This window comes from Lynx rufus, unplaced genomic scaffold (genome assembly GCF_022079265.1).
Source record: "Lynx rufus isolate CCGP_SWC_20201006 ecotype Redwood Valley unplaced genomic scaffold, mLynRuf1.p SCAF_24, whole genome shotgun sequence".
NCBI lineage: Eukaryota > Metazoa > Chordata > Mammalia > Carnivora > Felidae > Lynx > Lynx rufus.
Window position 1 is genome coordinate 22,243,115 of NW_025814839.1, and position 27,541 is coordinate 22,270,655.

At 42.6% G+C, this 27,541-nt stretch overlaps 1 protein-coding gene across 1 annotated transcript in view; it reads left to right on the forward strand.

Moving 5' to 3' along the window:
• LOC124518522 (uncharacterized) overlaps positions 1-27,541 on the forward strand; it is a 110,721-nt gene that overhangs the window by 16,615 nt on the left and 66,565 nt on the right. The window contains exons 5-8 of the mRNA XM_047088517.1: positions 726-796; positions 9,233-9,269; positions 14,667-14,739; positions 21,931-22,078. Of these exons, the coding sequence (XP_046944473.1) occupies positions 726-796; positions 9,233-9,269; positions 14,667-14,739; positions 21,931-22,078 (329 nt within the window). The remainder of the gene's footprint in view (positions 1-725; positions 797-9,232; positions 9,270-14,666; positions 14,740-21,930; positions 22,079-27,541) is intronic.

Sequence of the window (27,541 nt, forward strand, 5' to 3'; positions counted from 1 at the left end):
TCTCATCTTGCCCTTCCCAGAGTAATGAGCATCACCTAAGAGGCCATGGCCTGAGAGGCCATGTTTTGGGTATAATATCTCATTAAATCCTCTTATCAACCTTGTAAACTAAGGCAGTAATTTCCCTTGTTTTATAGAGGGAGATTTTGAGCCAAAGAGAAGTGGCTTCTCCAAGAACAAATAGCTATAGGTTATAGAGCTAGGACTTCTGAGTTCCAAACTCTTTCCATCCTGGCAAGCGAATTCTAATTATTCTCATTACTATTTGATGTGTATTTACTTTTGATAGAGGGAGACGGAGTATGAGCTGGGGTGGGGGGTGGTTGCAGAGAGAGAGGGAGACACAGAATCCGAAGCAGGCTCCAGGCTCTGCGCTATCAGCACAGAGCCTGACGTGGGGCTCAAAGCCATAACCCGTGAGATCATGACCTGAGCTAAAGTTGGGTGCTTAACTACCCAGGTGCCCCTGGCAAGCTAGTTTTAATTGACTAAGCTAGAATGCCCTCAATTCATGACTGGTTCATCTTCCTGTTTTTTTCTTCTTTAAGTAGAGACTTAATGAAAGGCTTCTAGAATGTACAAATTTGAAGTATATGGGGTAATTCAAGTTTTGATATTTGCTCTGATATTATTTGAAATACTCTAAGAATTTGATGCATTTCGTAAATGTTTTTCATATCAGCATTAAAATAGTAATATTATTTATCACCCTTTTTTATACATAGCAGTGACGAAATAATTTGCCACCATAAAGAAGAAATCATGCTTAAAAATTCTTTGCAAAATAGCAATCCAGGTAAGACTTTACATAGTGAATTGCTCTTGGTGGTCCTAACATAGGTAAAGTCAGAGTAAGGGTGTTTTGATAATGAAAGAACAATGAAGAAAAGAACACCAATGTGTAAATTGCATGTGTATTCATTTTCTTTCTTAATTTCTTTCTTTAGAGTCTAATGTTCAGAATGATTTAAGAAGTTAACTGTAGGTAATTGAAAATATGAGGCAGTATTATCTGAGAAGAAATTCATTATTTTAGTCGTGACCCCTAAAATACCATGTGACATCTTTGTGTAATAAATACGAAAATGCTTTGTTAACTGTTTATTTAATTTTGAGAGAGAAAGAGAGAGAGAGAGAGAGCGAGCGAGCAGGAGAGGGGCAGAGGGAGGTAGACAGAGGATCCAAAGCAGGCTCCACCACTGACAGCAGAGAGACCAATGTGCGGCTCGAACTCGTGAGCTGCGAGATCACGACCTGAGCCAAGGTCAGATGCTTCACCAACTGAGCCATCCAGGTGCCCAGAGGAAAAAAGATTTTTAAGTTAGTAGGTTTTATGTTTCGTCCATAAACATATTATAACAAATTGCACTTGCTATAAAAATGGATCTTTTATAAAATGTTTATAAATGGATTATATTTAGTAAATATTGTTACCTAGTGATTTGTCTCATTAAAAAATTAACCAGCTAGGGGCGCCTGGGTGGCGCAGTCGGTTAAGCATCTGACTTCAGCCAGGTCACGATCTCGCGGTCTGTGAGTTCGAGCCCCGCCTCAGGCTCTGGGCTGATGGCTCAGAGCCTGGAGCCTGTTTCCGATTCTGTGTCTCCCTCTCTCTCTGCCCCTCCCCCGTTCATGCTCTGTCTCTCTCGGTCCCAAAAAAATAAATAAACGTTGAAAAAAAATTAACCAGCCCTAAAACTGGGAATTCTACAGTACTGCCCTGGTACCATAAACAAATGGCAAATCATAAGAACTGCAAAACTTAGCTAGTGTGCAGCAATGCCAATGAGATTGTTTTTTACAGATAGCTGCCAGTAGTACCAAAGAAAAGCAATGCCTTGTTGAGAGGCATAGGTTATTTCACATATTGTATCAAGGTCTCACCGTTATCAACTTCACTCCTCATAAATCAAAACAGAAAGAGAGGGGCGCTTGGGTGGCTACGTCGGTTAAGTGTCCAACTCTTGATTTCAGCTCAGGTCGTCATCATCTCACAGTTGGTGAGTCGGAGTCCTGTGTCAGACTTCTCTGTCAGGCTCTTTGCTGACAGCTCAGAGCCTGTGTGGCATTTTCCCTTTTCCTTCTCTCTCTGCCCCTCCCCTGTACATGCATGCTCTGTCTCTCTCAAAATAAATAAATATTTAAAAACAACAACAACAACAAATCCAGAATGAGATATGTTGACTTCATTAGAACAATGTTTTCTTCTGTTTCTTGGAGAATTGTCACGACAGTGTAATTTTGTTAGAATAAGATACTCTGTTGCCATTAGTCAAAATTTTATCTTCATAAGTATTCAAATAGGGCAACTTGGGCTCCAGGAATTATAATAAAAGCACAAAGATGTTTCACAATCACACACACACACAAAATGCTACTGTTGCTCCCTAGTTGTGGCACCTAGTGCACTGCACAATCTGAAAAGTAGGAAGAAAGCTTTAACCTGGTAGACTGTTACCAAAGACCTTCTGTAGGTTAGTTTTGGAAGTTACAGCAAAGGCAAAGATCGAGCAGACAGCGTTTGGATCATGAAGGTGCTCATAAGAGAATAGAGCTGTCCTTGCGGTTTTTGAAACAGAAAAGTTTCTGTGGTTTTTAAAAATAATTTTCAAAGGAATCATTTTTATTCACGTCCATTTGTTCACTTCACAAGTCACTCTTAAGTGCCTTTTAGCTACTAAGTGTTATCCTGTTGTAGAATACAAACATTCAAAAACCAGTCTCTGCACCCCAGGAGTTTGTTGTTATCCCTGTCATTTGTATTATTTACTCTCTTTAGTGCTTACTAGGTGCCAGAGTCTCGTAGAGTTTATAATTATCATTGTTATTTTGTATTGGCATTTGTTCCAGTTACCGTAAGTTCACGGTGAGGAGTCAGAGTTTTCAAAGACTGGGTAGAATCTACGGTAAGCATGCAGGGTGAGTAGTTCAGTTTGCCAGGTAGAGAGGCAGAATGACAATGTTTGGCAGGACCAACATTTGTATGTTTGACAATGTTTGTAAACTGTCACGATTACGTGTTTGGCGGAGTACACAGCAGTGCAGAGGCGAAGGTGTACGAGTGAACTTAGCAGGATTTATGAGCAGTTGGGTTTTGCTGGTAGAAAACGTGTGCTATGGGAATGGTTGGGAATGAGGTGAATACCTAGGTAAGACAAGCTTATGGAAGTTTGTCAGTGCTATAGAAAGGAGTAGATCTTACCCGATAGGCCTTGGGAAGTTTCTTCGGTAGAATGCTTTTAGCGGCAAATAATAGGTGACTTCTAACAGCGACGAAAACAGTAGGAACCAGAAATGTTTTGATGGTTCGGTGATGTCATCAGGATCCCAGTCATCTCTTGTTCAGTTTTGGAGTTGGTGGTGTTTTTATTTCTCCTTTCTGGGGTGGCTAATTAGCGACAGCTCCAGGTATCATACTCTCACATGGCAACATCCAGTGGGTGGGAAGGACTGCTTTTCTTTAGGTGTTTCTTTTCACTAGGAAGAGGCTTGCAGTAGCCTTCCTCTAGCATTTTAAAGACTAGGTTACATCACATACTCACTCCTAAACTGGTCCCTGGTAAATCAGGTACTGTGATTAGCTTAGAATAATCCTTTCTCTTTTTGAAGCCAGGGTGAGGCCACCTTCTTTGTGTATGGAGACAGCAATATCCAAATAAAGTTGTGATTCTCTAGCAAGAATGAAGAATATGGAAGGGCTCTTAGGGAGGGAGGCGGCAGTATTTGATGCAGGGAGTTTGGAGAATTTGAAGCCGAAGACTAAGAAGATTAGATTTGAGTTAGGACACTCTGGTTATGGCATAAAATACAGATCACCAAGCCTTTTTCCCTAAAGAGCCAGTGAATATTTTAGGTGATGTGGTCTCTCAGCTCTGCCCTTGTAGTGTGAAAGCAGCCGTAGCAATATGTAAGTGAAGACCTGGGACTATGCCCCAATAAAACATTATTTACAGAACCAGATGGCAGGTTGGATTTGGCCTGTGGCCGTAGTTTTCTGAACCCTCATATGGAGGATAGGTTATAGGAAACCACATAAAGAGACTGGGAGGCAAAGGAAGCTCTTGTTTTCTTAGCCTGGTATTAGTCCATTGTGAAACTTTCAGCTGTGTAGATTGAAAACGTCAGGGGGTTCAGTTTACTCCATTAATTTTTTTTTTTCTGGGCCTTGGGTCTTTCTCATTTGTTTTGCTGAAAATTTTTTAGTCGTTTAAGAAATAACAATAATATTTGGTGGCTTTTTTTTTCCCCTGTGAAAATCATCAGTTAAGAACTCATGTTTGACTAGGGCAGTGGCAGGGGAAAGATAAAGCAGAGACAGAAACAGTACAGTTAATATGAGTTTGTGATTCCTGAATATAAAAAGTTAGGGGGTGAGAGAGAACTCTCAGAAGATTCAGAGGTTTCCAGGTTGTGCACCAGCATTTAAATTGGACATGAAGAATGAGTAGGACTTTATCAGATGAACAGAGGAGAGCAGCAGGAATGAGGAAGACCAGTAGTTTTCTGTATATGTTGACTTTGATGGAATATCCATGTAGGATATTCTCAGTATTTGGATAATTGAATAATAGGAGTTTCCAGCTGGAGATAGACCTTCAAGATTGGAGGTGCAGATTTGAAATAATCTGCTTAGAATTATTAGGCAGAGTCATAGCTTGGATAAAGATTGAGCTTGTCCATGATGGAGAACATGGAGAATGAGAAGGCCAGTGAACAAACCCTGGGGATACCATTTTAGAGAGGATGGATGGAAGAATGGCAGTTAGTAAAGAAGACTGAGGAGTGCTAGGGAAAAAGTAGGCGAGGAATTAGAGGAAGTGATGTGGAGAAAATTTTCAAAAACTTCAAGCAGGAGTATTTTATCAAATTACTACAAAGAAAGTTGGATTTAACTTTTAAAAGTTCTCTGGTGGTAACCTTTTCAAAAGAACAATTTGTGAGTTAAGGCCTTTTATTTACGTGGTTGGTGCTTTCGGTGTCCAAACGTGGAAAAATAACATATCAACCAAGGTCCTATCTAACTTTTTGTAAATGCAACACCTACCCAGGCAGGGTCAAGGGAAAATGGTCTAGCCTGGTGAGTATACTTGCCCAGCATTTTTCCATAATTGTCAAAACCTAGGAGTCAAGTGTGAGGAAAAGTGTTGTCGTTCTTACCTGCTGCTTGTGGGAGTACTTGGGGTTTTCCTCAAGTCCTTGATGAACTCTTCTGGATGAATACTGGGACAAAAATCTGGCAGCAACAGCTGGAAGCCACTGTCAGGCCCTGTCTCTGGCACGGAATCCCGAGACAGCTGTATTTTTAATAGCTTTAAGTTTTGATCAGAAATAGTTTCTAGAGCAGCAGACTGGAGAAACCGACCTCGTGTCAATATGTTATTGCAGAAAACTAATATCATAACAAGGAGAAAATGTCAGGTGATGCGCTGAATCTACTAGTTCTCCGTAGTTTGGGAATTCTAGTGATGTCAGTAAAAAAGTCAATGTGGGATTATTTTTGCTTGTGTCTTTTTTGTTATGTTTGAATACCTGACTGTATTTTGTTAGTGCTGTCTCTCTTTATTTTCTTTTGATTGGCCTTCTTCTGATATCTCTCCTTTTAGTCTGCCTTTCTGAATTTCATCCCTAAAGAAAGCTCTAAGGAAAATTGTCTTGGAATCTTCTACTATTAGAATACATTTCCACCATATGCATGTTGAACATATATGTATATTTCCTTCTAAGGCATTGGGCTACCTAATCTCAAGTTTGTGACATCTTTATGAGTTTCTTAGGCAAAACGACTTTCTACCTGTACACACAGTGATAGTGACAGTGATAGTGTCCGTGATGATGTCCTGTCAAGATTGAAAGCATTTTCTGGATTGTCAGGTAGAAATTTTTGTAGGGTACAGTTTTAAAGTGAACTGCTTTAATATTTTTTTCACAAATTGGTAAGCTGTGACTTAACAAGAATATGTGGCCAATTGGAATACCAAGTTTTGAACCAATTATATAGAAGATAACTCACTTTGCCTTCCCCCAAATGGGTCCTATTGATCTTCAATGCTCAAATCTGCTGTTTTCAGGGTGGAGTGGATAATTCCCCTGACAATTTGGACACAGTAATTATGACTTTTTGATTATTTTGGCAATAACTGCCTTTAATAGGTGAACTATATTTTTAATTTTCTAAGAAATTAAGGAAACGAGACAAAAAGAATATAATCGGTAGTATGTTTTTATACTGGGTCTGATAGTTCTGTTTTTTCTAGAACGATCCCTGTTACTTCTTTGATTCCTATCTGCCAGAAAAATGAACTAAGTCCTAGTGAGTTGGAGAAAATGAACTTATTTTTCATATTTGAGAGGAACTTGTATATGGTAGAACATAGTGGCAACCACCAGGATTCTCTCTCTTTTGTTTTTCTGAGTAAAATCGGAGTGTTGCTTGTTTCACACTTTCTGACATCATGATTTCATCTATTCCTTTGAAACCTTTCCTCAAATGGATATATAGGAATGTAGGAATTTTCTAGGCAAATACCAAGAAAAAGAGATTCCAGGACAGGTATTCTGTGACATAACCTTCTGACTGTAACCACGTGTAAGACATCAACCCAAATAATAAAAATTTCATATAATGCAGTTGTGTTAGAGGCTCCCCAACGGCACCCAGATTTGATTATTCACTAGAAGAGCTCACAGGACTCAGCATATAGTTGCACTCATGCCTGTGGTTTCGTATGGGGACAGGCTAGGAAGGCCAATCAGCACAGAGAAAAGGTGCATGGGGTGAAGTCCAGAGGAGACCAAGCGCAGGCTTCCAGGAATCCTTTCTCTATGGAGTTAGCAGGATGTGCTTAATTCCTCCAGCATGAAATTAGGACAGCACAAGTGAAATGTTGTCTGCCAGTACGAGGCTTATGGGTACTCAGTGCCCAAGGTTTTCATCAAACGCTAATCACATAGGCATCTTCTCCTTAGCATGTGCCAAAATCCCAGGTTTCCAGAAGGAAATCAAGTGTACGGCCTTAAGCACATTGATTGTACCAGCACTTAGGCACAGTGAGCCACTCTTAACCAGCTAGGAAATGGTGGGAACCTTCCTTAAGTGCAAGATCCCAGGGAACAACCAAGGGCCAGTCATTCAAGGAGGATGTTCTGAGGGTAGCCATCTTTGGCCTGCTGGATGAAATCTGTTCTGCATAGGAATTATAGCCCTGACTTAATTTTTGGTGGTGTCTTAAAATTTTATTTTACTAGCAAGTAATATGATGGTTCCCATGGTACTGGTTTCAGTTTCATCATCCATATGAAGTAGGTATTTGTACAAAAAAGACTAGGGCCATATTAGGTCATTATAATCTTTTAATGTGATTAAGCTTTCATTATGATTCTTAGATACGATCAACATAATGATTTTTGATTTAAAATTAGAATAAAATCTCTTAATTGTATGCAAAACCCAGGTTTGATTCATATAGTGCTGAATTCCTGTTTATAGTTATAAGATATTTGATCATATTCACCAATTGTTTTCTTTCCTAAGTATACAAGTAACTTTTGTATTTTTGTATTTTGCCTTATGTATTTTCATATAATTCCATATGGGAGACAGTACCCCTACTGTGTTACTTTTATATCTATCTTAATTTTCAAGGTGACTGTATCTTGCATTAATATATGGTAAGAGTAGCTTCAGTGGATACCGTGTTCTGTTGTTGTTGTTGTTGTTGTTGTTTACATTTAATGAGCCTTATTGTTACAGCAGTTTTCAGTTCACAGCAAAATATAATAGAAAGTGCAGAGAGTCTCCATATACCATACCATGCTCCCGTACACGCCTAGCCTCCCCTGTTGTCAACATCTTGCACGACAGTGGTCCATTTTGAGTAGTATCTTTTTTTCAGTTCCTTTGTTTAGTTTTGAGTGAGAGAGCATGCATGCGTGTGAGCAGCGAAGGGGCAGAGGGAGAAAGGAGAAAGAATCCTGTGCTGTCAGCACAGAGCCTGATGCAGGACTTGGTCCCATGAACTGTGAGATCATGACCTGAGCTCAGATCCAGACTTGGACACTGAACCAACTGAGCCACCCAGGCACCCTGACAACAGTGATGTGTTTTATACGGACACTAACTCATCATTTTCAGGCAAAGTCTCTAATTTGCGTTAGTGTTCAGCCTTGGTGTTATACATTCTATGAGTTTTAACAAATGTGTAATGATGTGAATCCACCTTTGTGGTATCATGTGAAAGAGTTTCACTGCCTTAAAGGTCCTCTGTGCTGCGCCCCTTTATCCCTACATTCACCCCAACCGTTACCTCCATAGTCTTGCTCTTTCCAGAGTGTCATATAGTAAGAATCATACAGTGGGCATCTTGAATGTTTAGAAAATTAAAATTCCCCCGTAATTGAATGTAGGCATTCAAGATATTCTTTGCCCTTGGTTTTGTTTTGTTGCTCATCAGTAGAGGATCTGATGATACCTGCCTTCCATGAAAAAAGCATGATTTCTCTAGATGTGTGTCACCTACTGGGGAGGGTTGAGAAAAATGACATCATGAACCACTACATAGCATTCACATTGGGATCATCCTCCTCTGTGATGTACGGTGGGACTAGATAGACTCTCTAGCAATGGAAGGAGACAGTCTCAAGAGGTTAGAACTTTATCAAACTGGAATGCCAAATCCTTCTTACTTACCTTGCCATTGGAAATAAGGCCAGGGAGAGTCTGTTTGCTATGGTTTGGCCATGCTGCAAAGTACAATAGCTATAGAGCACACTTTGTGAGGGGGTGTTTCGTCCTAAAACTGAACAGTCTGTACTGAAGGGCTGGGGAAGTTCTGCCGTGTTACAGCAAAAATAAATATACTCTCTTTTAACTCCTCTAGTAGTGGAAGTCCAGAAAAATCATGCTAGTTTCAGTGTGACATTGTCAGCTTAGGATAATCATTCTCCTAACGATACCATTTTCCTTCAGTGTCATAGAGTCGGTCAGTGATGATCATCAGTTCACCTGTAGGTGTCAAATTCCGATGAAACCCATTCTTGCCTTTGGTCAATATAGAGGAGAAAGTCAGATTTGTTAGTGCTTTAAGCCTACCAATGGTATAATTACCATTCAGTGTAGTGTGGTTTCCAGGTGTGGTCCCAAAGGAATACTTTTGAACAAATCATGAGCCATACACTTGTAATTTCCTATATTTTTCGATTGTTGATTTAACATGTATTTTGCTTTTTTCTTTAGGAACAGATAAGAATGCTGAGGAAGACTCTATAACCAGGTAGGATTTTTATGCATTTGTAATCATGACATTTATTGGGGCACCTGGGTGGCTCAGTCGGTTAAGGGTGTGACTCTTGATTTCAACTCGGGTTTGTGAGTTCAAGCCCCACGTCGGGTTTTGCGCTGACAGCCTCCTTGGGATATCTTTCCCTCTTTCTGTGTGCACTCACTCTCACAGTATAAAGGAATGAAATGAAATGAAACGGAAAATGGAAGGAAAGGAAAGGAAAGGAATGAACTGAAAGTTATGTGTTTCCTGAGGGAACGCAGAGAACAAAAGCAGTTGTTGAGTCTTCTACCCTTGACTGGACATTATATCATATGCATAACATCTGTTAAGTTATATAGTCATTGCATAGCTTTGCAAAGTAGCTGTGTTATTGTAGCCTACTTTTAATTACTCTGGCAACTGTGGTTCAGGGAGGTTGATTACTCGCCCCGTGATTCCATAGTTAATGAGTAGCTGAGGGGCTTTGGCCATCAGACTGTGTAGCTTCCACATCTATTCTCTGGTTCCTCAGCAGCACTGAGATGAAGATACAGATCCTAGGACAGATCAACTCAGAATGTCAAAGGTAATGGTGTCGGAACTCTAATTTAGGGTTTTCTTAAGAAACCAGGTTAGTCCAAGCATTTGCTCTTATATGTTTGACCACTAGTGCTAACAAAAGTAATTAGTGCAGTGGTAACTAGTCCCTTGTTTTTACCATCAGAGATTTTAGGGTGGATGTCAGCTATGGCCATGGTGTCACGCTTTATACATAATAAGCAAGATCTAGTCAGGCAGCTCCTTAGATGTGGTGATATCCCCTCTTCTTGAGACAAATGAGTTTTCTGTAAGGGAAGGATATCTAGTTGCAGACCATGTTACATTAATTAAATTCAGCCTCTATTTCGAGGATATTGCTCTATGATTCTCTGTTGCCTAGGTTCCCAGTCTGGTTTCCTTTTGGGCTAGTACCCTTGACTAGTTCTAGGAAACTTTTTCTTTTTTTCGAGATTTCTTTCCCCATGACTTTTCTGTACTGTGTTTTGGCCTTTTTACTTTCTTATCTGGTTTTCTTGGTATTTCTTTTTTTTTTTTTCCCATTAACTTTTCCACTTCTGCCAGCTAAGGACTCTCCATTTGTCCAGGCCAAATCAAAAGTACTTAGGATCTCAATATGTAGGTAACCTCAGAGATTACTTCATCAAAATACCCTCTGGTACTTCAAACTATGTTTAACCTCCTTGCCCAATGGTTGTTTCCATGGAGAATTTGAAACTCAAAAGAGATTGAAGTGACCTATTTGGATATGATAAGTGACAGAAATGAGATTTAAATTCGGGTTTTGTTTCTCTTTCTTTCTTTCTTTCTTTCTTTCTTTCTTTCTTTCTTTCTCTCTTTCCTTTCTTTGTTTTTTGTCTTCATCTTGCAGGCAAATGTCTTAATAATAGAAAGCTGGGGAGTGGGTCTAATGAATACAATGAAGGATGGTAAGAATCGAATTAGCAGAGGAGATCAGGTTTCAAGAAGAACAACACTGAGTTGGATAGGAATAAGAGTTTTAGAAAAGATGTCAGAATATGGGGGTTTATGCTAAGTGACATAAAGATGAATGACAGGAATGAAGGACCCAGGATCAGGGCAGTTGTTAAGAAAGGCATATTCAAATAGAGAGTTCAAGAGGGTCCTGACCAGGTTTCTGCTTGTGTGTGTGTGTTGGTTTCATTGAAGGTGCGAGCATACCTCCGATTTTCTGATGAGAGAGATTAAAAATCATTTGAGCTGCTGGGAAGAGTCTGTTTACAGCAAATAGAAATATGATATCCTCTCCTTCCACCCCCACTTAGGGAGGAAGGCTTAGATCCTCTCAAGGAATTGCGGGTGGGGGCGTGGAGATTCTGAAGTACAGAGATGTATGGCCCAAGACAAGCTGTCCCCTCACTCCACCTCTTTTCCTAAATCTGTGATGCCCTTCCCATGTACCTGTAGGGCTGGGCAGGGGTAGGACTGACTTGTCAAATCAGTAGGGGAGCTTCATCTGGATAGGTGATAACATGCCTATGTTGAGGTGACTGTGTGGGTGACTGAGACTCCCAATTAGCTTGTTCCCCAGGAGCAGGACATGGCTCCTACCCTCGGTCATTTGAGCCCATCCTTGTTGTAGGAGTCTGTGCCTTCATAGGCTAAAGATTGAAAGGTTGGAGAATGTCACTGAACCGTGCCGAAGAGTGATGGAGGAGTGGGAGCTCATAGGGAAGAAAGTATTCAGGCAGCGTAGAGAGAAATGGAGGCACAACTACCAGGACCATTTTGATCGCAGTCTCTCTCCTTGGGGAGCTGAATGCCCCTGAAGGCTTGGAAGGTCTTGCTAGTTCTTATGGACCTCAATAAGGCAAGACCAGTGTAGGAACAAAGTTGGCCTTGGGAACTTTTCATCTTTTAATCTCCAGTTAGTACTTCCACTCATAACATAGAAACCTTCACTTTGGTATATTTACTTAAATGGAGGTCTCCCTGACACACAATGTAATAGGTGATGCAACAACTCTGGATGTTCCACCATGCTCGCCATGAGTGTCGCTCCCATGTGTTAATGTATAATGCTATTACGATATCACTGACTAGATTCTCTATGGCGTTCCTTTGAGCCTTGTGATTTATTTACTCTGTAACTGGAACCCTGAACTTCCCTTTCCCCTTCACCCATTTTGTCCATCCCCCCTCTTCACCTCCTTCCTGGCAACAGTCAATTCTCTGCATTTATGGGTCTGTTTCTGCTTTTTTTCTGTTTGTTCATTTGCTCCCCTTTTTAGATTCTACATAGAAGTGAAATCATATAGGATTTGTCTTTCTCTGTCTGACTTATTTCACTTAGCCTCATACCATCTAGGTATGTCCATGATGTTGCAGATGGCAAGATCTCATTCTGTTTTATAGCTGCGTAATATTCCAGTGTGTGTGTGTGTGTGTGTGTGTGTGTGTGTGTGTTTGTATGGGTGTGTGTGTACGTGGTCTGTTCATGTATTAATGGACACTAGGATTGCTTCCATATCTTGTCTATTGTCAATAATGCTATAATAAAGATAGGGGTGCATATGTCTTTTCAAATTAGTATTTCCATTTCCCTTGGGTAAAGAAATACCCAGTAGTGGAATTACTGGATCCTATGGTATTTGTGTTTTAATTTGTTGAGGCCCCTCCATACTGGCTTTTGCTGTGGCGATACCAATTTACATCCCATGAGCAGTGCACAAGGGTTGTTTTCCTCCACACCCTGAGCAACCCTTGTTGTTTCCTGTGTGTTGAAACTGAGCCATTCTGACAGATGTGAGGTGAGAAGTCATTGTGGTAACTTCTATACATTTAATTTTCAACCATTTCAGGGAATTCCCTGCCTGTCACACTTGGTTATGGAAACTCAGACTGGGTCTTTCCTGGAGATTTCACAGGTTAGGAGAGGTGGAGGCAAAATAGAGAACTGAAAGCTTTTTTAAAACAGGGTCCAAAGTATGAAAGACCTGTACCCTGGAAACCGTAAAACACTGATGAAAGAAATTGAAGGTGACGGAAAGAAAGAGAAAGACATCCGATGCTCACAGAATGTAAATAAGAATACATATTTTTAAAGTGTCGGCACTACCCAAAGCGGTCTACCGATGTAATGCAATCCCGGTCAACATACCAACAGCATTTGCCACAGAGCTAGACAAACAATCCTAAACGTTGTATAGAACCACAAAAAACCTTGAATGGCCAAAGCAATATTGCAAAAGAGGAAAACTGGAGGTATCGCAATCTCAGATTTCAAGTTTTATTCCAAAGCTGTAGTAATCCAAACAGTATGGTGGGTACTGGTGTAAAAAATAGCCACACAGCTCAATGGACTAGAACCGAAAACCCAGAAAGAAATCCACAACTGTATGGTCAATTAATCTTCCACAAACAGGAAAGACTATCCAGTGGGGAAAAGGCAGTCTCTTCACCAAATGGTGTTGGGAAAACTGGACAAGCCACATGCCAAAGGATGAACCTGGACCAATTTCTTTACCATAGACAGAAATAAACTCAAAATGAATTAAAGACCTAAGTGTGAGACCTGAAACCATAAAAAAATCCTTGAAGAGAGCACAGGCCATCATTTCTCTGACGTGTGGCTGTAGCAACATTTTACTAGTTATGTCTCCTGAGCCGAGGGAAACGAAGCAAGAAGAAACTATGGGGACTACATCAAACTACAAAGCTTTTGCACAGTGAAGGAAACCGTCAAAACTAAAAGGCAACCTCTGGGATGGGAGAACATATTTGCAAATGTTTTGCAAATCCTGTAAAGGGTTAGCATCCCCAATGTATGAAAACTTGATACAAGTCAACATCCCCCCCTCCAAAAAAGCCCAGTTTAAAAATGAGCAGAAGACATAACCAGACATTTTTCCAAAGACAACATGCAGATGGTCAACAGACACATGAAAAGATGCTCCCCAAAACTACATCGAGATACCACGTTCATACCTGTCAGAATGGCTAAACTCCCAGACACAAGAAGCAAGTGTTTGTGAGGATGTGGAGGCAAAGGAAACCTCTGGCACTGTTGGTGGAAATGCAAATGGGTGAGGCCCCTGTGGAAAACAGTATGGAGGTTCCTCAAAAAATTACAAACAGAACTATCCTATGATCCAGTAATTGCACTACTGGATACTACCCAAAAGAATACAAAAACTCGAATTCCATGGGACACATGCACCCCTGTGTTTATTGCAGCATTATTTCCAATAGGCAGTGCAAGCGTCCATGGACAAACGAGTGAACGAAGAAGAAGTCCTATATGTATGTATGTGTGTGTATATGTGTATCCATACACACACGCACACACACACACACACACACACACACTGGAATATTACTCAACCATAAAACAGTGAAATCTTGTCATTTGCAATGACCTGGTTGGAGCCCGAGAGTAGTATGGTAAGCAAAGTCAGGGAAAGAAAAATACCATATGATTTTACTCATGTAGCACTTAAGAAACAACAAATGAGCAAAGGGAGAAAAAAAAAGGTAGAGACAAACTAAGAAATAGGATCTTAACTGCAGAGAACAAACAGATGGCTCCCAGAGAGGAGGTGAGTGGTGGGAGGGGTGAAAGAGGTGATGGGGATGAAGGAGTGCCCTTGTCATGATGAGCACAGGGTGAGTATGGAGTTGGTGAATCGCTATATTCATAAACTAATATAACACTGGATGTTCCTATTACTGGAATTAAAGTAAAACTTAATGAAAACAACAGAGGCCAACGTTTAATTATACCAAGAAACTTCGTTGAAGAAACAGATAGCTGACCTTTCCCTTAATTTTTGAAATTTTGTTTTTCAACAAATGAACATGTTTTTGTTGCATATTTTTGCTCTAAAGGCTTTCCGACAAACCTGGTCTTGATGATTCATGGCCTACATCAGCTAGCCAAGACTTCGATTTTGGTACCAAGGTAAAGTACCCTCCTGTGAAACTCACTTTCCTGCTCTGAATTTAGTTTTCTCCCTTATTTACTCTGAAAATTTAACAGTAGCCTGTGTATCATCATTTTACGTGTGTAACGGAAAATTAGCAAGAACAAACCACTTTACAGATACATGACGCGTTGAATGTTTTGTTTTGTTTTGTTTTGTTTTGTTTTGTTTTGTTTTGTTTTGTTTTCCTTTGGTAAATCCTAGAGGTGGAGGCTGATCAAAGAATGGGCTGGAAAATATATAATGACCATGCAATTATATTGGGAAAAGCTTTCCCATAATGGAGGAAATATGACATTTGGTTAAGGATAAGGATTCTTACTGTGATAGTAGCATGACTGATAATACTCATGCCTAAATGAAATCTTATTGGATCTGAGTATCTATTGTAGGTTGCGCTCCGCCCCAGGCAATTTTTCTTTTGGTGAGAGACAGGATTTTCCTTTGTCTCTATCCTTTGTTCTACATTTAGACTAAAATAATATTAGAAAACGTAGAAATTTAGATGTTTACCTTATTTCTCAACATTTACCTTACAAAAGCGTTCCCCTGTATTTTTGAAATAACTCCACAAAGAGTAAGTTACGATTGTGCATCTCCCTGAAGAATACGTATTTTGCTGAAAAGAGTAGCTCTATGAGCAGAGGCTCTTCATAGCCAAGTTGTCAAATTTCTAATTTCAGAAATCTTTCCTATTCTAGCTTTTAAAACTATCTCCTCCTAGTCCTTGTGTCAGATTCTAAAATTTAAAGTTTCAGACATCCGATATTTATTTAAATATTCATTCCAAAGCCCCTAAATTACCTTATAATTAAGGTACTGGAGGTTAGGAAACATACTTGATTGACTCCTGGAGCTCCTAGAATAAAGTCTTGCTTGGAAGAAGCAATGTCATAGTTTTTGAATGTGAATAAATGAGTAGGGAAATGGAATTCCGTAGAATGGAATTTGAAAGTAGCGAAATACACATGATATGTCACAATTAAATATGTGAATTTAAAAAGTAAGGCTTCAGTTTATATTCCGTTTTGGTGTTTTATATGTAAAAACGCAAATGAATTATATTGAGGAAATCGGGAGTTACATAAGAAAGAAGGTTACAGTATATTTTTAGTATCCTCCCATTGTGAGCTTAGAATTGCAGAGAAAAACTCCTCAGCCTTTGTTTTGTTAACCCCATCTGTGTCCCATTACATACATCCTTTGAAGGTTCACATTTCTTCCTAGAACTCTCATTCCCAATTCTTCCTCCATAGTGAAAGTTGATGTGTTAGGAACCTTTCTTGTTCTGTTCTTTTGTTAGTGTAGTAATAATTTATAGCTCTTAGGAAGTGATAGATGCCAGTAATTGAACAATTTATTTTAGAGTGAAAAAAATTAAATTCTTCATTACAGTATTTATAACTAGATAACTGTAGAGTGATGAAAGTCAGTATTATTAGGGGTATTCTGTGAATCAAAGACTGTTTTATGTACACATCATATATATGTATATATACATATATACATATATATATATACATATACATATATGCATACATATACACACATATATCTTTAAAAGGGTTAAAAGAGACTATTGTCCATAGTATATTCCCAATCCTACCTATGTACCTGTTGAAAAATGTATGTTGTTTCCACTTACCTTATTTTGCTCACATTTTTCCTTTTCTTCCTTGTCTTAAAAAGCTCATGCTTGATTGATTGGTCATGTCTTATTTTTTTGTTTCCTTTTTTCCTCTTCTCCCCCCATGCTTTTTAAGGTATTTTTAAAAAAATTTTAAGTTTATTTTGTGGAGAGAGAGAGAAAGAGAGAGAGAGAGAGCGAGCGAGCTAGCAGGGTAGGGGCAGGGACAAAGGGAGACACAGAATCCAAAGCACGCTCAAGGCTCTGAGCTGTCAACACAGAGCTCAATGTGGGGCTCCAACCCACAATCCGTGAGAACATGACTCATGAGCTGAAGGTGGACGCTGAGCTGGCTGAGCCACCTACGTGTTCCCACCAGCATGCTCTTTTTTAATCGTTTACCCCTAGCCTAATGTTTCCTTGCAGAAACCATTTCTTTAGTGTCTGTTCTTTTAGTACATCACTTTCTGTCAACTCCATTGTCAACATATTGGTTATGGAATTCTACTGTCTGTGTGTGGTTTTCGTCCATGACTCATTGCCCCACAAGGTTTATTATTCTTTTTTTCTCTATCCTGGAAGGAGGTGAGCTAAATGTTTTTGTAATGTTTGTATTTCTCTTGGAAAGGGAGGGAGAGAGGGAAAGAATGAGCAAGTGCTCGTTGTTGTGATCTGAAAATATGCAAGGTATGATCTCAGTCCTTTTATATTTGTGGAGGGCTGTTTTGTGGCCCACGATGTCATTGATATTGGAGAATGTTCTATGTGCACTTAAGAAGAATGTGCGTTCTACTGCTGTTAAATGAAAAGATCTCACTACATCTGTATTGATATCCATGTATATAAATGTATATGTTAAGTCCAATATATATCTATGTATATCTGAATACATCTGGTCCAATGACACATTGGATCTGTGTTTCCTTACTGATTTTCTACCTTGATGATCCGCCTATTGCCATGCGTGGAGTCTTAAAGTCGGCTACAATCATGGTATTTGTATGTATACCTTTATTCATGTTTGTGATGAATGGATTCATCTCTGTGGGCCTTTCACTTTGGGGACATGAACATTTGCAATTGTTAGCTCCTCTTGATGGATAGACCCCTTACTTATGATAAAATGCCCTTCTGAATCTGTTACTACAGTCTTTGGCTTAAAATCTAGTGTGTCTGGTGGAAGTATGGCAACTCCAGCTTTCTTTGGACTTCTAGTAGCATGATAGGTGGCTCCCATTACCTTCACTTTGAATCTGGAGGTGTCCTGGGGTCTAAAATCAGTGTCTTGTTGACAGCATATAGATGGATCTTGTTCTTTGGTTTTGTTTTGTGTTTTATCCATTCTGATTCCCTGTGTCTTTTGATTGGGGCATTGAGTGCATTCACATGCAGAGTGATTAGTGAAAGATACGGATTTAGTGTCATTGTGTTATCTGAAGGTTTCATGCTTTAGGTGAGGCCTCTGGTCCTTTGTAGTCTCTGCTGCTTTCCACTCACAGAGTGGCCCCTTAGGATCTCCTGCAGGGCTGGTTTAGTGGTCATGAACTCCATTAGGTTTTGTCTGTCTGGGAAAGCCCTTCTCTCTCTTTCGATTCTAAATGACAGCCTTGCTGGGGAAAGGATTCTTCGCTGCATATGTTCCCATTCAGCACATTGACCGTTTCCTACCCCTCCCTTCTGCCCTGCCAAGTCTCATGGGACAGGTCTGCTGCTACCCTTATGTGTCTTCCCTTGTAGATTAAGTAAGACCCGATTGTCCCTAGCTGCTTTCAGAATTCTCTCCTTATCTTTGTAGTTTTCCGGTTTCGCTATGGCATGTCGTGGTGTTGACCTGGTTTTGTTGATTTGGAAGGGAATTCTCTGTGCCGCCAGGACTTGGATGCCTGTTTCCTTCCCCAGATGAGGGAAGTTCTCAGCTCTAAGTTGTTCAAATAAACCTTCTGCCCCTTTCTCTCACTCTTCTTCTTCTGGGACTCCTGTGATGTGGCTATTATTTCATCTCACCGAATCACTTAGGTCTCTGGTACCTGCCTCGTAGTCTAGTAATTTCCTTTCTTTCCTTTCTCTGCTTCATCTTTGTCCATAATTGTATCTTCTATTTCACCTATTCTGTCTGCTGCTTCTCCCATCCTTGCTGTCACTGCATCTAGTTTATTTAGTATCTCCTTTACAACATTTCATTTTCGGCATTCATCGTGATGATTCGTTAGTTCCTTGATCTCTGAAGCAGCTTGGTTTCAAGCCCAGCTATAAGTCTTCTGAGTGTTATTCCAAAACCTTGATGAGATATATGGTTTCTGTCTCTGTCAAGCACTTCTCTGTCTGTCTTTCTTCGTGGAATTTTTTTTGAGGAGAATTCTTCTGATTTGTCGTTTTGGCTAGTTTCCTGTCCTTTATGTGTTTTACTAGCTTGTTCTGTGTCCCACACCTGCGAGCACTACCATATTACAAAGGGGTCCTACACTCTCCAGGGCCTGACAGTTGAACACGTGTTTTTGGAGTGTGTCGTGTGCACTCTGTTGGTGCGTCTTTGGCTGCTTTTCTCGCTACTTGGAGTGGTGGTTTGGGCCTTCCACCAGGTGTGCTTTGATTTGTTTGTTGAAGTAATCCTGGAAAAAAGGAGAAGAGGGTGGTGAAGAATCCTTAGCCCAAACAAGAGAGAAATGACAGGAGTGGAAAAAAAGTCACAGGCAGTGACTCAAAGGAGCTGTAGGGCTTAATCCAGAAAGAGAGGGAGGAAAATGAAGAAGGAGACCTGGAAAAGTATAGAGAACGTGCCTGATGAAACCAACAAACAAAGAACTGAACAGAAGAACAAAGGGAACATATAAATATATATAAATAGCTTTGACCCAAAGTCAACCCGAGACTACTAGGCTGATTCCCAAGGGAGAAGAGGAAAGAGGAGAGTAGAAAGAGAAAAAAGGGAAAAGAGAAGAAAGGGAAAGAAAAGGAAAGAAAAGATGGGCGCCTGGGTGGCTCAGTTGGTGAAGCCTCTGACTCTTGAATTTGGCCCAGGTCATGTTGTCGCTGTAGGTGGGTTTGAGACACCCATCAGGCTCTTCAGTGAGAGCATGGATCCTGCTCGAATTCTCTCTCTCTCCCTCTGTCGGCACCTCTCCTGCTTGATCACTGTCTCTCTCTCTCTCTCAAAATAAAGAAATAAGCATTAAAAACGAAAAGAAAAAAAGAATAATAATTCAAATGAAAACAAACAAACAAACAAACAAAGATAGAAAACCAGAGGAGCGTTGTCTATTGGTGCCTGGGACTGGTGGCTGTGCTGGTCTAGGGGAGGGGCTGTCTGGTCCCATCAGTGTCAGTCTCACTCCCATAGAGAAGCAGTTACCAGGCACAGAGAGGCAGGGTTTGGTGTAATGGGCCTGGCTCCACTGAGGCTCACTGTCCGTTCCCTGAAGCCCCACGATATTGGTCATGGGGAGAGAAATGGCGACACCCCAATCTCTCCTGGCCACACGAGGTGTCTCAAAACTCACTGTTCAGGCCGTCCTCACAGAATAGCCTGGGGGGCCAGCTTGCCTTGCTGCACAGTCTCCTGTGCTCCCTGAGCGCTGAGCTGGGATTCAAAACCCTGTAGGATCCCGCTTTGCTCAGACCTGGTTCTGGAGTAGGGCCACTCTGCGCAGTGGACAAAGGGCCTCTGGCTCGTGCCTGCAGGTTCTTTTTCCCTTGGGGAGGGCAATACCTCCTCTTTCCACCATACTCAAGGTGTTCTCTCCCAGTGTTTCCCTGAGAGCCTAGGGGCGGCTCCCTCCCCACCAGGCATGGGAGGTGGCAGCTCTGGTCTAGAGAAAGTCTGGCAGCCTTGAAAATTCCGTTTTTTAGCTTCTAAGGCTGTTTTGCAAAGTAGAAACTGGCTCTCTGGACATCTCCTTGGTCTGTGGTCCGGACAGGTTTTCTCATATCCAACTACACTTCCCACAGCCTCTCTCTCTCTTCCTTTGGTTTCTCCACCAAAGGGCTTCCCCGACTCCATGCCTGCGCTGCCCATTTTATTTCTCCCAACTCGCATCCACACCCTTCTGTCCCGCCAAGCTGTCTCTTTGCACCTGTGGAGATTTTCCTGTCCCTCTGCAGCCTGTATTGCTGGTATTCCAAGTGTTGTGACCTCAATACTGCTGTGTTTGAGGGACAAGGGAAACGCTGATCCCCCTCCTCTGCCATCTTAACTCCTCCCGCCTCCTTTTACTTTCCTTTTCACAATTTCACAGTTCTGTGTAGGATTGCATTATTCTATCAGTTTAATATGTTTTATAGATATTTACGATGGCCTTTTCTTACTTGAACTTCATTGATCTCAATTTTCTTTTTGTTTTTTTAAAGTTTATTCATTTATTAATTGGAGAGAGAGAGACAGAGAGAGCACACGTGGGGAGGGGTAGAGAGACAGAGGGTGAGAGAGAAAATCCCGAGCAGACCCTGCACTGTCAGCGCAGAACCAGACGGGGGGCTTGAACCCTTGAACTGTGAGATCATGACTGGAGCCAAAATCAAGAGTCAGGTGCTAACTGAATGAGGCATTCAGGCGGCCCTAACATTTTCTTTGGAAGTCCCCTGGGCACTTTACATTTAATATGCCCTAGTTTCAAGACATTGTTTCTGACCCTTTCCCTTTCCTCTTTCCTGACTGTAATCTGCTCTGTCCTTTGTGTTCCCTAGCCTCAAAAATAGCAGCCCTGAAACAGGAAAAGTCCTGGACTCCGAACTCCCCTGAAATGACCGCATCCAGTCACTCACCACATTCGATATTTTGTACCTGCTGACCATTTTTCATATGTTATTCCCGTAATTCACTCGCTCACCTATAATTTTGCAGTTCTCTTCTGGTTTTGCTTCCTTTATGTTCATCCTACATTGCTGCCAGGGTGACCTTTCTAAAATATACTTGTGACGATGTCACTCCTCTGCTTATTCAATGGATCCCCATTACCTGAAGGAGAAAATTCATGTTCTAGCATAACACTGCTCTTTTTTCTTTTTTCTTTCTTTCTTTTTTTTTTTTTTTTTTGGTTTCGTCCTGATGTTCCAATAATATCTCTCTATCTATCCCATTCCCAATAACTCTGTTCCAGTTTTGCCATATTGCATAGGTGTTGTCACTTACTATATTATTTCATAGTTGATCCTTTTGCTCATTCTAGAATGCCCTTCACACCCTCCCCGTGCGCTTTGTCTGTCTTTTAAGATACAGCCCTATCTTCCCAGCTGAGCTGGGAAGTTTGCTGAGCTTCCCAAATGTAAGTGTTTTCTCCTTTGTGCGTTCACTGTACGTGATTCACTTCCCTTGCAGAACTAGTGGATGCTATTGTTCTGTCCTTACCTGTTTTCATGCATCTCTACCGCTACTAGCGTATAGAACAGACTCTGTCTTTTATTTATATTTCCAGCTCGTCCCCGGATCGTGGCTATGACTTGACAGATACAGTATGTGCTCGTCTTTCTGAGTGGGTGAGTGCGTGACCAGAGGAATGAATGTGATGTTTTTCTGAAGTTGGGTTTTTGTTTTGTGCTGTTTTTCTAGGAAGGAACAGCAAAGTCAGCAATGGAAGCAAAGCAAGATGGTGTTGGTATTATTGAAAATGTGCCACCGGAGCAAACAGTTAATGACAGTTTGACTTCTGCTGGTGGAGTGCATAAAAATTACAGAAGCGGTAAGCTAGTGAATCTCTGTGAGTTGTTTTCCTATGATTAAATGCTAGTATGAGAAAAATCTGAAAGTATGTAGATCCAAATATATTATCCTTTTTTCCTGAAGATATTTTTCTGTTGCTATCTTTCTTTACAAGTATCCCAAGTACTGCCCCCTTTTGCTTCCGGAAAATCTTGAACCCCCTGAACATCTTTTCTGCTATTGCTTTTATTTTCTTGAAATAGTCATGAATGGAGATGGACTTGTGTCTGTGTTTACAATTCATAGTAACACATGTTTTATCTGTAACACATTAATTTATCTGTGACCGTATCCTATAGATATGATGTCAGCATTAGAATTGGGAGAAGAGGAAGATGTAGAATCACCTTCTCTTCCTGAGGTACTGTCTTCTTCTTATGTTTAAGTATAAGCATGGAGGAGTGATGTTAAAACGTCCACGAGGTGCTTTCACTTTGACTTTTGGATAATTAAAATAACATCGCAGTCATACTTGCAGTAATATAAGTAAAGTAATGATGACCTATTCTAAGGTGACAACTAGGGAAGGAGGTAAAAAGGTCCTGATCTCTTAGGCCCAGGCAGCTGCTGCATAATGCTGCAAGCGCTGTGTTTGAAATCAAAAGACATGCTAGCATCTTGGTTCCCTCACCTCCTAGCTGTGGGACCTTGGAAAAACTTGCTTGAATGCCAATGACCTCGTTCCTAAAAATGGCACTAATACCCACCTCTTGGTTACGTGTAATGAACAAATGTGGCAACGTTTTGTAACCTGTAAAGGGTGCTATAGAAATAGAAGACAAAATGATCACAGTGGCATGTATTGACTTAGTAAATATTGAGGATGCTTTTTTTTTTTTGGTGAATGTTTGTTTATTGTTGAGAGGGGAGTGGGGGGACAGAAGATCCAAAGCAGGCTCTGCACTGAGAGCAAGGAGCCCAATGCAGGACTCGAACTCATGAAATGTGAGAACATGACCTGAGTCAAAGTTGGGTGCCTAATCGACTAAGTCACCCAGGTCCCCCAAGAAAATGCTTGTTTTAAATGTGAAGATGTCTGAAGGCCAATAAAATGGCCATAGTGTCCAGAAAAGAAGGGAAAGCAGGAATGGGTGTTTGATTTTCTAATTTGGCGCTATGTTAAGTTCCGGTAATCTCTTAGTGGAGACATCATATAGGTATACAGTTGACCCTTGAACCAGGTGGGTTTGTGCCGTGGGAGTCCACTTACATACAGATATTTTTCAACATATAGAGTACTATCCTGTAAATGTATTTTCTGTTCCTTATGATTTTCTTTTTCTTCTTGTTTTTTAAGTATTTATTTTGAGAGAGAGAGAGAGAGAGAGGACAGAGCACCTTAGTAGGGGAAGCGGGGGCAGAGAGAGAATCTTCATCCGGCTCCACACTGCCAGTGCTGAACCTATCATGGGGCTTGAACGGAAGAAGTATAGATCATGACCTGAGCCAAAGTCAAGAGCCTGACCCTTAACCGACAGTGCCACCCAGCACCCCTTCCTTCCGATTTTCTTAGTAACCTTTTCTTTAGTTTATAGTGTAAGAATAAACATGTATTAATCGACTGTTTATATTGTTGGTAAGGTCAGCATTCCGGTATCCTAACCCTGACCTTCCATGCTCAGTTCATAGAGTTAATGGCCAAATGAGGCCGGAAAGGTAGTTTAGATCCAGAGAGCATATACAAGGGCTTCTGCTTTAATGTTCTGGTTTTAATATATATATACTTTTTGATTTTTATGTGTAATTGCTTTTAAAGTAGGAAATTTAGTAGGAGATTTTTTTTTTATTTTGTTTGTGAGGATTTAAAAGATATTTGTGGATTTTGGAGTTCATGGCCATCAGAGCCTGTAACCCTTGCTAAACCAGCCTAACACAAACAGGGGTGGCGGCAGCTCCTCTACCGGACATACGGGGCGGCTGTCCTGGGTGGCTGCGCTGCGGGGCCTGACGTCACCGGGCGCTCGGCCCCGCTCCCCCGCAGCTGCAGCTGTGGAGCCAGAGAGCGGGCACCGAGACAGTCTGGGCTGAGAACGTAGCGCGCGTGGCCATGGTCTCTGGCGCCTCGGCTAAGCGGGCGCAGGGCGCGGGAGTGGCGGGAGGGCAGCCCCCCAGGCCCCTACCCCCAGCGCTTGGCTGACCGGCTGCCCTCTCGTCTCGTCCCACAGAGGCGGACACTTGACAGAGGCTGCTGCACACCGTCCAAAAGGAGGCAGGGGTGGGGTCGCGATCCTGGGGGAGGGGGCTTTCAAGAACCCAGGGAAGGGTTTCCGAAGGAGAGGTGGCGGCGGCGGGGACGGCCATTTCCGGTTTGGGGCTCACCTGGCTGGGTATTTACCTCCCGCGGAACTGGAGGCGGGTGAGTTTGGGGGTTGGAGTATAGGGGGACTCTGGATGTTTTTATGCTGTGTGCAGGAGCGGGTGCAGCGGGAGGGCCCCCCGGGTGTGGGGCACCCCTGGATATGTCTGGGTAGGACCTCCTCTTGTGGAGGAGCTGGTGGTTGTATCTCAGTAAGGTGAGGCAAGCGCCTAGGGGTGCTGACTGGGCGTATTGGGTGGTGGGGGGGCTGAATGCAGCTGCAGAAGGAAGACCACGCTTCAGAAGGGGGAAAAGGTTCACTGTGGAAAAATGCCCCTCATCCCAGATCTCCCCTTTCCCGCAAATTCTCAGTGCTTGGAGCCACCCCCAGGAGCCAAGAGACTCCCCCCGCCCCCCATTCCTGATAGCCCCTGGCAAGTGGGTTACTCCATTTGTGGGCTTGTCCCTTGCTGTTTTGGCAGGTGGGTTTCCCTTACCCCCTACCCCACCCCCACATGCAGTCGAGTGAGAAGCAAGCAAGGTTCAACTGTCCCTCTGCCCCTTCCCTCTCTTTGGGGCCAACTGGGAACCCAGTCCAGCCTTTAGTTTGTAGCCCTGGACTGCCCGCAGAGGGGAGAATGCATAGTGGTTGGTTCCCGGGGAGCTTGGACTGTGTGTGTGCGTGTGTGTAAAGCATGCACACGCCTATGTGGGCGAGGACATGTGGCTGTGAGGGGGTGCCTCTGAGCATGTCTGTGCATCGGTCTGGAGATATCCAAGTATATCTTCTTATTGCGTGTACGTGGGTCTGTGTGTTTATGTGTTTTCGTGAGTATGAGGTGTATCTGTGTGATGCATGAGTCTCTGTGTACATGGGTGAGGCCGTGACCGTGTATGTGTGATTGTATGTGTGTCTATTGCCTTCCTTATGTCACTTCCCATCCTGGGACCCGTCACTGCTGAGCTGCCTCACCCCTGTATCTTGAGTCCTCAGCCTGAGACCAGAAATGCCCTCAGACCTTGGGGGCTGGCCTCATACCTGTGCCCGTGTATGTGTGTTGAGGGTGTCCGCATCTGGTGTCAGCACTGAGCACCAAGAAGCCCCTCGCCGCCTGGTGGCAGACAGCCACCAAAGGACAGGCTTGAAGCCTGGACCTGTTGCTGCCCCTCCCTGCTCAGAAAGCTCGGGCATATGTCTGCATATAGGTCTCTAGGTGTGGCATGTCCTGCGTGTTGAAAGAATTACCTCCAGAGCTGACTGTACATTCTAGCATTTCTTTTTTTTTTTAAATATTTATTTAGTTTTGAGACAGAGAGGGATAGAGCATGAATGGGGGAGGGTCAGAGAGAGAGAGGGAGACATAGAATCTGAAGCAGGCTCCAGGCACTGAGACGTCAGCACAGAGCCCAACGCGAGGCTGGAACTCACAGACCGTGAGATCATGACCTGAGCCACAGTCAGACCCTTTACCAACTGAGCCACCCAGGCACCCCTCATTCTAGCATTTCTGAATAAGGTGGGATGTGTGGAATTCCTCAGAAAGGCCCAGATGTTTTCAGTTTAGCCCTCTTAGAGGCCCTGTGGGGAACTGAAGAAAGGTCTATGTAGATAGACCACCTTCCAACAAAACGTACAGACCTACAGTATTCTGATGACTATGTTAGGGGAGGGTGTCTCTAGAACCTCCCCCAAAAGCCTTCAGGTTAAAAACCTGCAGACTCTTTGTTCATTGTTTAACCAAACCTAGCTGTAATATGTGCTCTGCAGATGTTTGCAACTGGAATGGCTGCGTTTTCAAGGAAATGGTTGGCTGTTCAAGTGGGAGTGGGGGCCACAGGCAGAAGAATGTGTGAACAAGGCACCTGCTTCTGGGCAGGGCTCCAGCTGGGACCCTGGTCCCAGCTCTGCCAGCAGCTCCCTCGATACCCTGGACAAGTCCTTTCCCCTCTCGAGGACTCAGTTTCCACATGTGGAGAAGGAGCGTCCTTGGAGGTCCTACCCATGTCAGTCTAGTTTGGATTATTGGCCGCAGCGTGGGGGGGTGCGGTGGGTATACATTGCCCCTGGTGACCAGAGGTGTGGGCCTGCATCCTCTCTCCTGGGAGCAGCCGAGTTTGGGGCATGGAATGAGCTTTCTGCCTGACATGAGGCCAAGGCCATCGCCTGATCAGAGGGACCTGTGTGGCATCCCCCTTGGTGCCTCAGTGGGGCAGGGACAGAACCTTGCAAATTTGGGCAAAAGGCCTCTAGCGCCCATTGACTCCGGATCTGCAGTCAGAAGGCACGGCTTACAGTAGTGAGTTGGTGGCTGATTCTGAACTCTGTATTTCGTGGGGCACATCGTTTCAGGAATCAGAACTTCCATTTCCTGGGGGCTACTCTGTGCCGTACCCTGTGTGTACAGGTAACTTTCTGAGGTGAGTGCGATTGTCCCCACTTTACAGAGAGAGAACCCGAGCTTGGAGGGGAGGCGTGAGTTGCTCAAGTGCACACAGCCGATAGGGTGCGGAGCCAGGGACTTCACCCCCAGGTCTGTCTGACATCAGAGCCAGGCTTTTACCTGTCCTAACCCAAACGTGTCCATCCACGTCTACGCAGCACTGCAATGTCGGCATGTGTGGTGCTGTGATTTCCGTCGCACGGATCGCCTCCACTGTTGTCAACATGTTGCACGACAGTGGTCCATTTTTAGTAGTATGTATTTTTCAGTTCCTTTGTTTAGTTTTGAGTGAGAGAGCATGCATGTGTGTGAGCAGCAAAGGGGCAGAGAGAGAGGGGAGAAAGAATCCTGTGCTGTCAGCACAGAGCCTGATGTAGGACTTGATCCCATGAACTGTGAGGTCATGACCTCAGCTCAGATCCAGACTTGGACGCTGAACCAGCTGAGCCACCCAGGCACCCTGACAACAATGGTGCGTTTTATACGGACACTAAATCATCATTTTCAGGCAAAGTTTGTAATTTGCATTAGTGTTCAGCCTTGGTGTTATACGTTCTATGAGTTTTAACAAATGTGTAATGGTGTGAATCCACCTTTGTGGTATCGTGTCAAAGAGTTTCATTGCCTTAAAAGTCCTCTGTGCTGTGCCCCTTTATCCCTACATTCATTCCAACCCTTACCTCCATAGTCTTGCTCTTTCCAGAGTGTCCTATAGTTAGAATCA